Source organism: Pseudopipra pipra, chromosome W (genome assembly GCF_036250125.1).
Source record: "Pseudopipra pipra isolate bDixPip1 chromosome W, bDixPip1.hap1, whole genome shotgun sequence".
NCBI lineage: Eukaryota > Metazoa > Chordata > Aves > Passeriformes > Pipridae > Pseudopipra > Pseudopipra pipra.
Genome location: NC_087580.1, coordinates 19708751 through 19726171, shown reverse-complemented (window position 1 = coordinate 19726171; position 17421 = coordinate 19708751). Strand labels below are relative to the sequence as shown.

The following is a 17421-nucleotide window of genomic DNA, read 5'->3' as shown; positions in this document are numbered from 1 at the left end:
TCAGGTTCCCCATCAGCAAAGGGGGAACCTTCGGTGCCCAGCCAGGCTGAGCAATGCCCGTGTCCGGGAGCACCCCCTGGGTGTGGACTCATCTGCAAACGGCGTGTGGAGCACGGCTTGGAGGAAGGGGCCAGAATCAAAGGCCATCCTCTTCAGCTCGCCGGCGTCCAGGTCAACTGAGAGCTTGTCATCCCTGACGTCGTCCTCGATGTCTCCAGCAGCAGGCCCACCCGGCACAGCTTCTGCAGAGGCCTCTTCTCCTTCCCTGGGGGCCAGACCAGGCTGTCAGCGTTCTGCCGAGGGCCCAGCTGTCTGTGAAGCGGGACGAGCAAAACCAGGTTGGATGGTGGCCACCAGCACTTGGGAGACCGGGTCTGCAGCCCAGCTCCAGCACAAAGAGGGGCGTGTTCCCATGGGATGACCCCCCCCCAGTGCTACAGGCTGACAAAAAAGTCTGGTTTCCTTTGCTTCTTATTGCCAAGAGATGTGTGGAGGTGTTACCTGCCAGGCCCCGGGATCAAAGGGAGCACGTGGATCTCTCCCGTCTTCTAGGGCAGGGGAATGCCCTGCACCCAAGGATGGCACAACAGGTCTTCCAGTGCTGGCCTGTCCGAGGGGCGGATGGACAAACACCACCTGATAAGGTGCTGGCAGCCTGGGGGGAAAATGGCCGGTCAGTTGGAGAAGGATCCTGTCCCCTCTGTCCCACTGTCCACGTGCCCAGGCTGTGCTGGCTGTGCTCAGGGCTGTGCCCAAACTTCTCCATCGATTCTCCCTTTTGGAGGAGAGCAGGATGGCAGGACACAGGCCACCTCCTCCAGCCACCCATGGGACACAAACAGCTTCAAGAGCGGCGTCCTCGTGAGCCCGCTGCCCTCTCCCAACACCGTTATTCCCCCCATGCCACAAAGATTGGTATCCACCTGGAGAGACCAGTGCTGGGAACGGGAGCTGGTCCCAGATGGTGTTGGGGCCTTTGCGGAAAGGGTGCTTCCCGCAGACCATCTGGTAGAGCAGGATGCCCAGGGACCAGATGGTCGCCTCCTCGCCGTGGTAGCGCTTGAGGTAGATCCACTCTGGCGGGCTGTATGACAGTGTTCCTACGGAATACAGACGCAGTTCATCAGGTGGATGCTGCCTGCTCCCAGAGCCTCACCCCAGCATCCCTGGCAATGTGGGGCCTGCCCCAGTGGCACACGCTGGGACCCACTGCCTTCTCGCCGGCCCCTGACTCTTGGTTACAAACTCTGGGTTGGAGAAGAAGCCGCTGGTGTCCAAGAGGGCAGCAGAAGCCCTGGCAAGGCCCAACCATTACATGCAAGGGAAAAACCCACCCAGTGGTGGGGAAAAGCCGTGCCTTCTCCCCGCCCCACTGCACTGCCCCCAACAATTCATCATAAGCCAAGGCAAACAAGGCGAGCGGAGCAGCCCAAGCCCTTCCTCGCCTGCACACCAAGCCAGCTGGTGCACAGTTCTGACCCCCTTCTCTGCTACCCTCATGGGGGTTTTGGTCAGGCTGGCTCCCCCCTGCCCCAGACCCAGCCCGGGACAGGGTGGGTGGCGCAGGCTGTCGGCAAGGCCGGGGCCTGTCTCACAGTAACCTCCCAGCCCCATCCAAAAGCAACTTGGCTGAAGAACTAATCCTGTTCCCCCTCAGCCAAAGGGGCAATCTCCACTGCCACACCCGGGCATGGCCATGCGATGCCCGGCACCAGGAGCATCCCCCGGCTGTGGGCTCACCTGCAAACTGGGTGTAGACCGTGTCCTTAAGGAAGGTGCCACATCCAAAGTCGAGGAGCTTGGCCTCGCCGGTGGCCAGGTGGAGGAGGATGTTCTGGGGCTTGATGTCCCGGTGCAGGACGCCGCAGCTGGTGCAGTGCCGCACGGCCTGCAGCACCTGGCGGAACAGCCCCCACGCCATCTCCTCCGGCAGGAACCCCCACGCCCTCAGTAAGCGAGAGAGGTCCTGAGACGGCTCCGGATGCTCCATGACCAACAGGAACCCGTTGGGGAGCTCGAACCACTCCAGCAGCTGGATGACACCAGGGAAGCCATTGGACACCTTGTCCAGCAGCACGATCTCCAGGGGGGCCCGGGTGCCGTCAGGCTGCGGGGGGACCACGGGGTCGTCAGTGGGGCTGATGCCGTGCCTGTCTGCCTGCTCCCCCTCGGCCAGCCCTGGATGCTCCCCGTCCCCCACGGAGCCCACGGCCACTCTCCCTCCAGGTGTCCCGGCGGCTTCCACCCTGCCGGGCCTCGGCTCGTCCCCGCCCGTCCCGCCCCGCTTTCTGCCGCTGGCCCCGCTCGCTCACCAGCTCGCCCCAGCGCCGGATGCCATCCCGGGACACGGCTTTGATGGCCACCTGCAAGCCAAGGGGAAGGGCGGGTTGAGCTCTCCCGTCCCGCTCTCCTCCTCCTCCTTCTCCTCCTCCTCCTCCTCCTCCTGCACTCACCGGGGCTCCGTCCGCCAGGCAGGTCCCCGCGTAGACGCGGCCGAAGCCGCCGCTGCCCAGCAGCGAATGCAGCCGGTAGCGCTCGTGCAGCGGCTCCTTGGCCTTCGGTGCGGGCGAGACGTGGCCGTCAGCGTTGGGGCCGGGGCCCGGCACGGCCCCCGAGCGCCCCTCAAGCGGCCCGGGCCGGGCTTCCCCAGCCGCAGCGGGCAGCGGCGGCTCGCTGCCGGCGGCCGGGCTGGCGAGCGGCGGAGCTCTGGCCGGGGAAGCCGCCGAGGAGGCGGCAGCGGCCGCGGCGCCCGCGGCCCCCGCCGGCCCCGGCAGGCGCCGGGCTCGAGCCAGGCGGAGCCAAGGGGCGGCGAGGCCGAGCCCGTCCCACAGCCAGCCCCACAGGAGCGCCCAGCAGCGCCACAACCGGCGCGCCGGGAGCCGGGCGAGGGCGAGACCGCGCCGGGCCGCCCAGGGCCGGGGCCGGGGCGGCCCCGCCCGGCACAGGGGAACGGCCGGGGCCATGGGCCGGGCCGGCAAGGGGAGGGGGACACCGGCAATGGGACAGGGACCGCGGGAGTGGGACACTGGGACAGGGACACCGGCACAGGGACACTGGGACAGCGGGACACCGGGAGAGGGAGAGGAGGACGAAGAGCTCGAGCAAGGAGAGCACGAACAAGAGTCACAGCGAGAGCGCGTCGCTACAGTCGCTGCTGCCGCCGCTGCTGCTGCCGAAGCGCAGGGGCCGTTGGTCCGTTGGTCCGTTTGTCCGTTCCCCGTTGGCCCCCGCGAGCCCCGGGGGCAGCCCCGGCCGCTCCGCTCCCAACCAGCCCCGGCCGCAGTCACGGAGCTCCCCTTCCTCCCGCCCCCACGCCAAGACCACGGCCTTTTGGAGCTGCTTCACTTTAGTTCAACTTCTTGGCTGCCAAGTTTGCAACTTCCCGCCGCTGCTCGGACCCCATCCCGCCCGCTCGGCCCGCGCTGCTGTCGCTTCCTCCCAGGCCAGGCGGGCTCTGCACTTGCCCCTCAACTTTGGCAAGGGCTTTGCTCAGTGAGGAGCCCCGGCACGTCCGGCCAGCGCCAGGCAGAGCCAGCCCCGGGGGAGGGCAGAGCAGGACGATCGGCAGGGGAAATGCAGCCCTTTGGGGTCAGCGCTGCTCCCCGACCACCCCAGGGCTGGTCCTGTTTTCCACCTGGTTTGAGGGAAAATCGGCAGCTGCAGAGAGGATTAAGCAGAAGAGAATTAGAAGACTCTTCTTGCTGCCCTTTGGATGCCAGTCCCTCCTAATAAATGCAGGCTTAATTTGGAATGGACACGATGGAGCAGCTTTTTCAGCACCCAATATTTAACAGCTGCCTTTCAGGGGACAATGGGAAAAGGGGGGGAGAACAGGAGAAAAGGGGGGCTGGGACCTCCAAAGTGAGCGAGGAGGGGGCTGAGACTGTGAAACCGAGCAGGGCAGGGGGAAGAAACACCCCCAAACCGAGCTGGGGGGGAGCTGGGGACGGTGGGGATGATGGGAAAGGGGTGGGAGAGGGGAGAAAAGGGGTGTTGGACAGTGGGCAGGGGGACAGAGGGCAGGGGGTTCCCACATGGGTCTCCCCTGTCCCCCATCACTTGAGCCCTGGAGCGGTTCCCTGGGGCTCTGGGAGGGGGCAGATCCGCCCTGGGAATGTCCACTGCTTCTGTAACCCTTTGTGTGCTTGCTCTGGTGACGATTGTCCACAGGTGCCCAACCCCCCTGTCCATCCCTGGGGGGCTGATGGGGGGACTCCCCCACCCAGTAACTGGTGCTGCAGCAGCTGTGGGGCAGAGGGGGGTGGGAAAGGGGGGTCCGGGGTGGCCCCCTGAGCTCCCAACCTGCTGGGGGGGCTGAGGGCTGCTGGGGGGGCACCCCCTGACCTGTGTCCCTGCACACCCAGGGCTGTTCCAGGTCCTGGGAAAAGCCGAGTGAACGGCCCCAACCGGGAGAGGTTCCTGCCCGGGTACATCTCCAACTGGGAGCAGCTCAGGCACTTCAGCAAAGATTTGGGCACCTGGGGGGGACACCCCGTGTGGGGAGACCTAGGCCAGGCACTGGAACAGCCAAGGGGAGTTCCTGGAGAACAGACAGGATCAGGGGACATGAACTGCTGGCACAACTACGAGAATGTGGCCCCGTTTGCCCGGCCTGGGAACCCCCATTTTTGGGGTAATCTCCCCAAATCCTCCCAAATATTCCTCTGAATCCCCAAATGCCTGGGGTCAGGGCTCTGGCTCAAGCTCTCGTCCCCTTCCCGGCACAGGGTGGGTCTTTCCTCCTCAGAGCACCCTGGGCTGGCTTTGGAGCCCCTCCTCCTGGGGTACCTTCGTGGCTTTCCCTCCCCGCTGCCTTCCTGCGCCGTGGAGCCCTTCAAAACGGCCTCTCCCACCAGGCTCTGCGGGGGGGATTTGTCCTCCAGGCTCTCCGTCCTCAGCTCGGGGCCTGGGGCAGGAGGGAAGAAGGACAGGGAGGGGATTTGCCTCCGGCCCAGAGGGAAGGCCAAGGACATCCCCCCAACTCCGGCCCCAGCAGGACGGCGGCGGCAGCGGGGTTGTCCTGCAGCCGGGGGCGATGCTCAGCTGGGAGATACAGGACAAGACAGGGCAAAGGGGCACTGACTTCCTCCTCACCTGCCTGGGGGTCCTGGGGCATCTTCCTCTTCCTCGCAGCCTCCTCCTCCATCTGGCCAAGCTTTGGGAAGGAATTATTCTGTGTAAACTCATTCCCTTCTGCCCAGAGTAACTCAAACTAATACACATATATCAGACTTACAGGCTGATGCCATAGAGTTTAGAGACAGACTTCCCAAAGGGATGAATTTTTCCTGGTTTAGGAGGGAAAACAAGGTGTGGGTGCATTGGGTTGGCGGTCCCTCTGTTACAACCCACCCCAGGAAAAGAGGGGGGGGTAACCCAGGTTTTATCAATAATTCCTTTGGGGTGGATTAAAGCAAAACGACACTAAATAATTGGTGTCTGAAAACATATATTGACAAGATTTATTTTAACAATTTTGTATCAATAGGTATGTTAGCATTTTGGGTGCTGTCATAACCTTTCGGGGGAGGAGGAAAACAAATGCATAGGGGAGAGAAAGACAGGGTAAGAGTAAGGGAGAGCAAGAGAAAAAAAAGGAAAGATGAGAGTGGTATAATCACCACCCACTGGATCCAGCGACGTCTTGATCCGCAGGCGGTGGGGGGAGAAGAAGAAGAAAAACCCCGCCAAACCCCCAAAGTCACCAGTCAGTATCTATATCCTTTGCAGCTCCCCCAAGGCGGGGAGTTGTTTTCACAGGGTGGTGTCTCCCTTTTTGGCGCGGAGTTCGTGGTCTCTTCCCGCCTTTTCTTTTCGGGGCTTGACATCTTCTGCACTGGAGGACGGGGGATGGGCCCAGTTGCCCATCAGAAAGTCAAAAGCCTGCAGAAGTCTCTTAGAATGCAGAAATCCTTAACTGTTCCAGTCTCTGACACCCTCCTGCCCAGCTCCATCTCTAGAAGTCACCTGGAATCACCAGGAATCACCTCCAAACCACCAAGATTCAGCCCAAAACAACCCTCTCAGCAGTAGAGTTCCTCCTCGCTGGTCCATCCACTTTGGGGTTCTGGGGTCCCTCCTGGGTGGGCTGCTGGAGGTCTCACATGTATTGGGGAACCCCCTCTCCAGGGTTCCCGCCCTCTCTGGGCTGCCGGAGATCCCGGGAATCCCAGGGGTCCTTCCTTTATGGGCTCCTCACTTTGCCATTCTGGGGATCCCCCTTCTCTGGGCTGCTGGGGGTCCCGGGGGTCCCGGGGGCTCCCCTCTCCGGGGTCCCTTTTAGGGTGGTCGGGGGCTTTCGGGGTCCCAGGGTCCCTTCTCCCCTGACTCTCGCCTTCGGGGTGCTGGCGATCCCAAGGTGTCCAGCCCTCTCTCCAGGCTGCCGGGGGTCCCGGCTCCCCCCACAGCCCTCGCTGCTCCCCCCTCCTCTCCAGACTGCCGGGAGTTCCCCCTCTCCGGGCCCCCGTTTCAGATTCCAACCCCCGCCTGTCCCAGGGGTCCCCAAAGCCGGTGTGTTTGTCCCGTGTCCCCCCCACTCCCCGCCGGTATCCGGCGATCGCCACGTGGCTCCGGGGACCCAACATCCCCCTGCTCATCGTCGGGGCTGTGCCGGGAACCCACCCCGGGACCCCCAAAAAACACCTCCCGGGGATCCCCAATATCCCCCCAAGGGGCATTTGCGGCTCAGCTTTGGGGTCCTGCAAGATCCAAACATCCCCCTGCACCCCCCAAAAAAATCCCAGCGTGCTCAAGATATTTGGGGCGAGCTCCCCTTCCCCGGTCACCTGCGGGATGCGGGGGGCGATGCTCCCGGGACGCGGGGGCTACGGATACAGCTGTCGGTGCATCCACGTGCGTTCTTTCTCCTCCTTCCCCTCCTCCTGGGGGGGTCCGGGTGGAGCGCTGGGCGCTGCGGGTCTGGCTGGCAACTGATGAGTCATCAGCGCTGCGCGCTCGGATTGGCTGAGCACTGCTTTGGGGGCGGGGCTGAAGGAAAGGGGGTTCTTTGCAGGGGAAGACATTTGGAGCTGGAAGGACTCCAAAGCTGAGCCGCAAATGCCCCTGGTGGGGATCGGGGGGGGTGCGGGGTCCCCCCCGCGGTGGGGGTTGGTCTTGTTGGAAATGATCCAACTTGCCTCAAATTTTAGTCAGGGGCAGCAGCTGACCGGGTTTCTTTTCACGGGCTCTTGTCGGTTTGATCTTTAAAGCACCCAAACTTGGAGTTTCTCTGCACTGGCTCTGATGAGCTTCCATAAACAAAGCCCGAGGGAGCTGAAGATTGGACATCTGGGATCTTAAATTCCTGGTCCTTCAAGGACCTGTTGGAGGAACCAGAAGGTCCAGAGGGGATTAACAAAGACATTGCAGCCTGAGAGTTGGAGACTCTGTGTCTGAGGAGGAGTGCTAAGAGGACCAAAGAAGGTGGACCAAATTAGCCAGTTAAGGATAGACTACTAATTAGAGTCTTAATTAATGAAGAGAATTCATTAGTTCATTAATTGGGGTAAATTAGAAGCAATGAACATGAATTTGTTTGTTTGTTCAAATGTAGAAATGTGTGAAAAGTCTGGAAAGGGACAGGTGTGGCTGGAATGATTGGCTCCCTGTCTCTGGGAGCCAGAACAAAGCAGTGCCTGGCTCACCAACACTTCCCAGGGGCGTTGGAGGGTTTCATTTCTTCCCAACGCTTTTCAGGGACAATTCTTGGTGAGCCAGGTGGGACAATGCTGTCGACCCTCCAGGGATTCCGGGACCCTGAGGACTCCAGCGAGCAGTGAAAATATTCTTCTGGGAGATCTCAGTCCCTGGATCTGGTGAGTTCGAAGCAAGATCCCTGGAATTTTATTAAGGCATTCCTGAGTGTATAAAAGGTATACCTAAGCATCCTAGAAATGGAGCTCTAGAACAGAATTGAATAGAATTGGGTTGTGAAAGTGATGCTAGAACTGTAAAAGAAGGAGTGTGATATTTGCCTTATGAGAAGAAATCCCTACTGACTGAGTGAAAGGGGTGGGTTCCAGGCCCCAGGTGTGGTTCAGGGGGTGGGTTCCAGGCCCCAGGTGTGGTTCAGGGGGTGGGTTCCAGGCCCCAGGTGTGGTTCAGGGGGTGGGTTCCAGGCCCCAGGTGTGGTTCAGGGGGTGGGTTCCAGGCCCCAGGTGTGGTTCAGGGGGTGGGTTCCAGGCCCCCCGTGTGCTTTGCCCACAGATCAGTCACACACAGAGCTCTTGCCCATAGAGCTGCTTTGGGGAGGGCTTTGCTCAGGGAACTGTGTTTGTCAAAGCCAATGGTCAGTGCTGGAGAAAGTGAAGTGTTTGGGGAGTGTGTGTTACTGGCAGTGTGTGTTATAGTATTAGAATCCTGTCTGACTCGGGGACGCCCATAATAGATATAAAAAAGAAAAAATTCACTTGCTGTAGAGTGTTAAATGCAAAAGTTTGTTCTTGTGTGCATTTTAAAGCATTTGGTGCACATTAAATATTTGAAGGAAGGTAAATTGCCACAGCAGCTGTTAAGCTGGGATTGTGTGTTCAGAGCATTCTTTAGTGTCAGCTTTAGTGTTTGCAGGGGTTGGATTTGTGTTAATTGTGCCGATCTTCCATTAGTGATTAGTGAATTAGAGATTCAGTTTGTGGATTATAATACGGTTTTTCAGTTGCTGTTGTTTTGTCAGAGAAAAGAGAAGTGAACTGAAATCTCTAGATTTATTCTTTGAACTGAGCAATAGTCAGGGTTTGGGAAGGTGTGGTTTGATGCCAGGGAGCAGCAGCAGCTGGGGAGGTTCTGAATCCGAAAAATCGGTCCGAGAAACTGCTCAGAGACTTTTTATCTTTAAGCAGCAAGGTATTTGTTTATTCAACGTTGGGAGCAAGCCAGCTCGCGCTGGACAAACTTGCTCAAAGGCTTCACACAAAATCAGCATTTTTATACAATCTTCAGATTGTATAAATGCATATTCAAGTGATTCCAACATCTATCTCTGCATATTAATAATAGGTGGAGTATAGGTGGAGCTCAGGCGGGGCTTGGGGCGGTGCTTCTCTTGGCCCTCAATTTTGGTGGGTCTGGGGGCTTCAACTCATCTTCCTCAGCTTGACCTTCCTTCTTTTCCATTGTTCTTGACCTGCTCACTGAAGCTTGGAGAAAGCCCTGGCTCCAGGCCTATTTCTCCTATTCAAATGTCTACCTGATCCTACTGCATTTCTAATTTATTGCTTCTAGGCCTATTACATGTTCCTGTACTATTCTCTTAAGCTTTGGTCCAGTAAGTAGAACAGAACAAGCACAGATCATTTTGGATGTTGGTAGCTTGTTAGCAGGCCCAAATTTCTTAGTTAACTCTTTTGGGCCTGGCCTCCTGTTTCAGTCCCCCCTTTTTGTTTAGAATTTACGAATTCTTTCATCAAGTTCCAATGGATTTTGATAGGTATTCATCACAGCCCACATTATCTGCATCCTTCTAACCATGATGCTTGATTTGCACCATAGCCAAACAATTAGGACCAGTAGTAGAATCATGCCAGCTCCTAATACCAATATTGGATGTATCAAATAGTGGAACACTCGTGATGCCGTAGGGGAGTATCCTGTAAAGACGTCCCACCAGTGGTGCTCTCCCACTTTTTCTACTTTGGTTAAAACGGTTTTTATGCTCTCAGTGTCATGTTCTACTTGCCAGAACATTTGTTTAGTCGTTCTGTTTACTTCCTGGACCAGTTTTTCTATATCAGGATGTTTAAGCATTGCTTTAGAAAGATTAATGTTCATTGCTATCTGTAACTTTGGCACATCATGGTACATTATATAATCAGCTTCAATCAGTTGTCTAGTAGTCACTGGAACAGTATAATCAAAGTCACAGCCTATTATTTTAGTAAAAAAAAATTAGTACCACTCACTACTTCATGACAAATATCTATGGTAAAATTAACACAAAAGATTCTAACACATGCACAACCATTTCCTACGTAATAGACTTGTGATTGGGTTTTAGTTTGGGGAAGCATTTCAAAGGTACACACACTATCGTCAGCAGCTAAGCATAAATCTTCATTTCCTACTACAGCATTTTCACAGATATATCCTAATTGTCCTTTAGGAATACATGCCTCAGGACTGACTGGCTGCCACTTTTTCTTGGTGTGATCATAACTTGCCCAAACATTATGGTCAATGGGTCTGACAATTACATTTTGGTGTATGGCTCCTAATGTCAGGATAGGAAAGATGGTCTTTTCTTTAGCTGCACTGATAGTGAGCACATAAGCTTCAATTTGTTCATGTTGAGGGTTGTAAGTGAAGTTCACTAACTGCCACCACGCTTGGTAATTTCTCTCAAATTGCGTAGTAGAACTGTTTCTAGCTATTATTTCTCTTACTTCTTGTGGTAATATTCCTGAAGGTCCTTCTCTTAATATTCCTGCAGCTACAGATTGTACCCACTGTTGAGTTTGGAGACATTGTATTGCAAGTGCAACCCTTTTATGGATGACACCAGCATAGTGAATAATTTTGGTGAAATCTTTTGCAGTGTGGTTGGCTTCTAATGTTAACAATTTAACTGCCAATGATTGTGTTTCTGCCAAAGTGAGCAAAGATGACCTTAAAGGGACTTTGAATTTTCTTAGATCAGATGTGAGAGCACTTAGTATATTCACTAATACTTCTTGATCTATGGTGTTTAATACACTTAATCCTGTGCCAAACCATCCGGTTACATCGCTTTGAATTCTGGTACGAGGGGATCTGGCCATCATCTCTGCATGCCAGCCTTTAGGGCTTTGCTGTATATAGGGCTGACAATCTTTTTGTATGTTTGATATGTTTACTTGAAGGCTTATTTGAACCCTCTTCAGTGAATATGTGGGATCTAACAACAGCTTCTGCTCATTTGAGTGTCTAATCATGTAAGGTCCAGCATAAGTTAAATTGTGGACACTCTCACAGGCTAAAGAAGGAGTTGTAAAACTGGTGGTGGTCTTAGTCAATGGGGTGGTAGGAGATTTGCTGGTTGGAAATCTCCTGGTTATATTTCCTTCCCTGAATGTCCACTGACACATCACAGAAACTGATTTATCTAGAGTGAAGGTGTGCCAACACTGATCAGCCACTAATTACATTTCACAGTAACGTCAATTCTGGGTGACCATCTAATCTGTGCCTATTAAAACACTTGCATCGTATGGGGTACCAGGATTTTACCAATTATTCAGTACCTTTGTTCCTTGGAGGACTATAACAGATGCATTGTATTGGTTCAGTTCAGATGAATTCAGAATATCTGTATTTATAGCAAATCATAGACTAGAATTCCCATTATAGGCCTGAGACCATAATAATTTTTCGGCCAGGGTTTGATTTAACACTAATGTACTTATCAGTCCAGAGATCAGCACTGAGGAGGCTTGATAGTAGATGATTCCTCTCCCGAGGTCCATGCTTCCTCTGGAACCCTCTTGACTCGAGAGCAGTGGATCCCCGTGGGTTTCTCTTTCACCCGGATCGTGTGGAGGTTGTCATCAGCACCTGGTAGGGTCCATCCCACTTCTCCCACAGTGGATCTCCTGAAAGATTCTTAACATATACCCAATCACCAGGGTTGAATGGATGTAACTTACAATCAGGCTGCTTGGGTTGATGTTCTAACACCACTGTAGCATTTTTCTGCAATTGTTTTCCTACAGCCATAACATGATCGTACACATACTGATTACTGATTTGATCTACAGCTTCACTGTTCACAGTTTGCATCATGTAGGGTCTGCCCAATAGAATTTCAAATGGTCTCAGTTTCCCTTTTGATCTTGGCTTGACCCTTAGCCTGATTAAAGCAATAGGTAAAGCTTGATACCAATGAAAATTTGTTTCTTGACATATTTTAGATTCATCTTTTCTACTTGCCCACTTGCTTGGAGTCTGTAGGGCATATGCAGTTGCCAATTGATTTTTAGTGCTTTACTTATTGCTTGTACAATTCATGCACAGAAGTGTGAACCTCTATCTGAAGAGATGCTCTTAGGCATTCCAAACTGTGGTATAATCTCATTCAACAAGACTTTAACCACTCCTTTTGATTCATTTTTTTCTACATGGGAAAGCTTCAGGCCATCCAGAAAATGTGTCAGTCAAAACTAAGAGATAACAGGACCCCCCCCTTTTCTTGGGAGCTCAGAGAAATTAATTTGCCAAGTTTCACCTGGGAAATGCCCTTTACTTATTGCCCTTTGGCGTATTTCTGTTCCAGTATTAAAGACAAAGTTCACATTGGGATGTGACTTGCTCTATTGTGATAAATAAATTTGGTCCTGCTACTCTAGTCCTTAAATGCTAATAGAGTGAGTCTAAGCCCCAATAGTTTTATCATGTTTTACTTTTACAAATTGCCACACTAATTTTTCTAACAGTATTAACTGACCTGTTTTTAGTTAACCTCATCTATTGTCTAACACCTTACCTTCATTTTCATGTATCCATTTATAATCTGTTTCTTGATATTCTACCTGTTGATCTGTGTCTAGTTCTTCTAGCACTAAAGCTGCTACTGATAGTTCTTTACTTCTTGCAGCAGCTAATTCAGCTTCTGCATCAGCTTTTCTGTTTCTTATTTCCAGGACAGTGTAACCTTTCAGGTGTCCTTGGCAGTGCATAATTGCCACCTGAGAGGGGAGTTGTACAGCTTCTAATAATCATAGAGTTTCTTCAGTATATTCCACAACTTTTCCTTGAAGAGTTAAAAGTCCTCTTTTTTCCAGATTGCTCCATGAGTGTGAACTATGCCAAAGGCATATTTGGAGTCAGTCCAGGTGTTAATTTGTTTTCCTTCTTCCAATCCTAAAGCTCGAATGAGAGCCATCAGTTCTGCTTTCTGGACTGAGGTTCCTGCGGGCAAAGGATTTGATTTGATTACCTCAGTAGTGGTGGTCACAGCATACCCAGCCATCTTCACACCTTGTCTTATGAAACTGCTGCCATCGGTAAACCAGTCGTCTGCATCCAGGGGTGGTTCTTCTTTAAGGTCCAGGCAGCTGGAGTGCACTGCTTCGATGGTTTCCAGGCAGTCCTGCATGACAGGTGCAGCCGAGATTCTTCCTTCTAGGAATGAAGCTGGGTTAACAGTGTTAGTCACCTGAATGGTTATGTCATCTGATTCAGCCAGGATTACCCGATATTTCAGGAATTGGGAGGGTGACAGCCAGTGATTTCCTTTCTGTTCCAGTACTGTAGATGCTGTGTGGGACACTAACACAGTCATTTTCTGTCCCATTGTACATTTCCTGGCTTCTTCCCTATTTATGATCATTGTTGCTACTGCCCTTAGGCAGGTGGGCCATCCTTTGCTTACTTCAGCCAATTGCTTGGAGAAGTAGGCCACTGTTCTTTTGTGTGGCCCTTGTTGCTGAGCCAGGACCCCCAGAGCCATTCCTCGTTGTTCATGCGAGAACAACCAAAAGGGCTTCGTTACGTCAGGCAATCCCAACGCCGGGGTCCTCATGAGTTCTCACCTCAGCTGTTTGAAGGCTCCACTTGCTTTGGGGGTCCAGATGAGGTTGCCCTCAGTCATTTTCAGCAGGTCATATAAAGGCTTTGCAATTAGCCCATACTGATATATCTATAAACAACACCAACCTGTCATTCCTAGAAAGGCTCGAAGGTTTCTCACCATCTGTGGTTTCAGTGTCTGGCAGACAGTTTCCTTTCTTGTTGTCCCCAGTGATCATTGTCCTTCAGATACTTTGTAATCCAGGTACACCACTTGTTTCTGCACCGGCTGTGCTTTCTGTTGAGAGACTCGATACTCAAATGAGTCCAAAAAGTTTAAGAGGTTTACTGAGTATTGGGCACATTCTTCTTGTTTTTCAGTAACAATCAATAGATCATTCACATATTATAAAAGTACACCCTCTCCTGGTGGTGACTGCCATTGTTCCAATTCTTTAGCTAATTAATTCCCAAAATTGTGGGAATATTTCCTAACCCTTAAGGTAACACTGTCCAAATGAGCTGAGTTTTCCTTCCTGTGGTGGGATTTTCCCACTTGAAGGCAGATATCCTTTGACTTTCCTGTGTTAAGGGAAGGCAGAAAAAGGCATCTCTTAAGTCTAATACTGTGAACCAAATTACACTTTCTTTTAATATTGTTAATAAGGTATACAGGTTTGCAACAGCTGCATGTATGTTTTAGCTATTTTATTTACTGCTCTTAAATCCTGAGCCAACCTATGTGTTCCATTTGTCTTTTGACTGGTAAAATTGGGGTGTTGAAATCTGATTCACACTCTACAAACCCTTAATTTCAAAAAAATTGTCTATTATTGGCTCAATTCCTCTTCTATCTTCCAGCTTCAGTGCATATTGCTTCCTAACTACTGGGTTTGCTCCTGTCCGTAATTCTATTTCAATGGGAGCTGCTCTTTTTGACTTTCCTGGTGTTTCAGTAACCCAAACTCCTGGGTATACCTGATCTAAAATTTGATTGACATTTGAATTACCCTGGCTTGGCTCCACATAGCTCATTGCTAAACTCAGAGCTGCTATTAATTGTTCTTCCTTTACCTTGTCATGGTTTGAGATAGTCCCCAAATCCAATTCCCTAGCTCCATCCCCCCTCCCACATCTCAACCTAATGTGAGATGGGTTTTTCCAGACAAAACACACCAGACTCAAAGTGGGGGAAAGGGAATATATTACAATGACTGTACAAATAAATATAACATCACATTATACACATGATCACAACTATCTCTACCATGACATATGTATTTACAATGGATCAGATCTCTTCTCCCCTCCAAATAAAAGTCCGGGAGGGAAAGAAGGACAGATCCCTTCCAGTCCTTAAGCAGCAGCTCCTCTTCTGTCCTCCCTGCAGCAGTAACTGGGTTGTTGTAGCTGGATCTCTGTTCAACATACACAAGGGGGTCTCCAAGCCCCTCGGCTCTCCTTCGGTCCAAGCGAAGGCCTCACCTGTGGGCTGCCAGCAGGGACCAGACTCGCATCACCACAGGCATATCACGAACTGCAGGGGCATCTTCGTGAAAGTCCCTTCCTCAGGGGATTCAAATTCCCGTTTGCAGAGCTCCGTGCTCTGTCTCCAGGCAGCGGGGGGGGCGAAGCCCTCCTCCACATTCCTTTGGCTGTCCTGGTCCAGCTTCAGGACGCCTTTGAGCTTCTCAGCTCCTCTCTGTAAGTGCTGTAGCACTCCAAGGCTCTTTCAAGTAAGAGTCCATCATCTTCCTCCTTCCAGGAGGTCTCAAAGGAGTTTTGGGGGGTCTGGTACAGTCTTACCCCAAACTCTGTCTCTCAGCTGCTGGTTCTCTCTCTCTCCCTTTCCAGGAGTCTTTTCTCTGGTGCTGCATGTTGTTTCTGCTGCTCCTTCAGTACAGGTCCTTATCTCTGGCTCTCTGCCACCTTCTCTGGCCAGTGTCAGCTGCTGCTGTGTGCCCATGGAGAAAACACCTCCCGGCATAACTACAGGCACCTAGCCCAGCTTTATGCTGTTCCAGGTCCCTGCAGCCCCCCCAGCCAGGGCTGGGAGGCCCCAGAGGGCCCAAGGGGCTTAAAGCCCCCTCCTCGTGGCTCACAACATGGCCACCTCTCCTCCAACAATCAAAACTACAACTCATCTCTTCCGGTGAGCTGTGATATGTTTACATTTCTGCAGGAGCGCCCATTGGGCAAAACTTCAAAACTTCCAGAGGTTTCCACCCCTTGGGGTCTACCACTTTTCTTAGCCTCTGGGGGAAAACAAAATTCAAACCACGACAACCTTAAGTTCAATTTTACCTTGTTTGAATTCTATTACAGCTCCCAGATTTTCTAGTAGGTCTCTGCCCAATACGAGTTTGGATAAATTTGGTAAATACAAAAACTGATGCACTCCCATTTGTTTTCCAATTTTGAACTTTAGGGGTTTCAAAAGAAAGCTTTTCTGATTGGCCAGTGGCACCCACGACTTAAACATATTTATCACTTTTAGGTATTAATTCAAAACAGAAAATGTAGCCCTGGTGTCAATTAGAAAATCTAATTCTTCTTTTTCTTCCCCTAGTTTAATTTTTACCAGCAGGTCCCCTAGCACTGGCCTGCCAGCCCCCCCCTTCACTCAGTACTCTGTAAGCAACAACAGCCTCTCCTGTGCCTGTATTTCCACCTGTTAATTCAGGGCATTCTTGCTTCCAGTGTCCCTCTTTTCTGCAATATGCACACTGGTTCTGACCCAGCCTTGTCTGTCGGGGAGGCAAACCTTACATCTGTTACACAAGGCTCATACATATAACTAACAATTGCAAAATTGACAAATCTTAATTCTAGGTCTTATCCATAGTGATGTGCTTATAGTTAACTCTTCAGCACTACCTCTCATATAGCAACTCTTAGCATGATAATACTTTTAACTATGTGCTCCTGGATGTTTCAAGGTAAGCAAGATATATCAGGTACACAATAACAATACTTGGCCAAATACAAACAAAACCAGACCAGAAGACCAGCCCAGCCCAGAGGGGATATTCCCCTGGGAGAGCGTCCTCTCCCGTGTCCCCCGCAAGACTGCGTCCCGCCTCGACTCACGGGTATCCAGAACCAGAATAACCAGAACCAGAATAAACAAAACCAGAACCAGATACAAATACCTTTTATCAATAGGCAGTGTTCTTGTCCAGCCCCTGCAAGAAGCCACCGAAGAAGGGAGCCCCTTCGGGTAAAAAGACTTACCCGAGGGCGCCCAAGGGGGTCCCGTCCTCCGGGGGATTCCGCAGCCGGGTGGAGAAGGTGTGCTGCTGCCGGTCGCCAAATGAATCCGAAAAATCGGTCTGACAAACTGCTCAGAGACTTTTTATCTTTAAGCAGCAAGGTATTTGTTTATTCAACGCTGGGAGCAAGCCAGCTCGCGCTGGACAAACTTGCTCAAAGGCTTCACACAAAATCAGCATTTTTATACAATCTTCAGATTGTATAAATACATATTCAAGTGATTCCAACATCTATCTCTGCATATTAATAATAGGTGGAGTATAGGTGGAGCTCAGGCGGGGCTTGGGGCGGTGCTTCTCTTGGCCCTCAATTTTGGTGGGTCTGGGGGCTTCAACTCATCTTCCTCAGCTTGACCTTCCTTCTTTTCCATTGTTCTTGACCCGCTCACTGAAGCTTGGAGAAAGCCCTGGCTCCAGGCCTATTTCTCCTATTCAAATGTCTACCTGATCCTACTGCATTTTTAATTTATTGCTTCTAGGCCTATTACATGTTTATTGCTTCTAGGCCTATTACATGTACTATTCTCTTAAGCTTTGGTCCAGTAAGTAGAACAGAACAAGCACAGATTGTTTTGGATGTTGGTAGCTTGTTAGCAGGCCCAAATTTCTTAGTTAACTCTTTTGGGCCTGGCCTCCTGTTTCAGATCCTGGAGTGGTGTGTTGGGTTTGAAAT

At 51.8% G+C, this 17421-nt stretch overlaps 1 protein-coding gene across 1 annotated transcript; it reads right to left on the bottom strand.

Moving 5' to 3' along the window:
* Window positions 1-740: 740 nt before the first annotated feature.
* Window positions 741-2963, bottom strand: LOC135404907 (serine/threonine-protein kinase pim-1-like). The gene is made up of 5 exons (XM_064639636.1): window positions 2313-2963; window positions 1596-2107; window positions 1233-1294; window positions 924-1100; window positions 741-775 (listed from the first exon to the last, which is right to left on the bottom strand). Exons 1-5 carry the CDS (start codon window positions 2961-2963, stop codon window positions 741-743), a joined length of 1437 nt encoding a protein of 478 aa, XP_064495706.1.
* Window positions 2964-17421: the final 14458 nt, after the last annotated feature.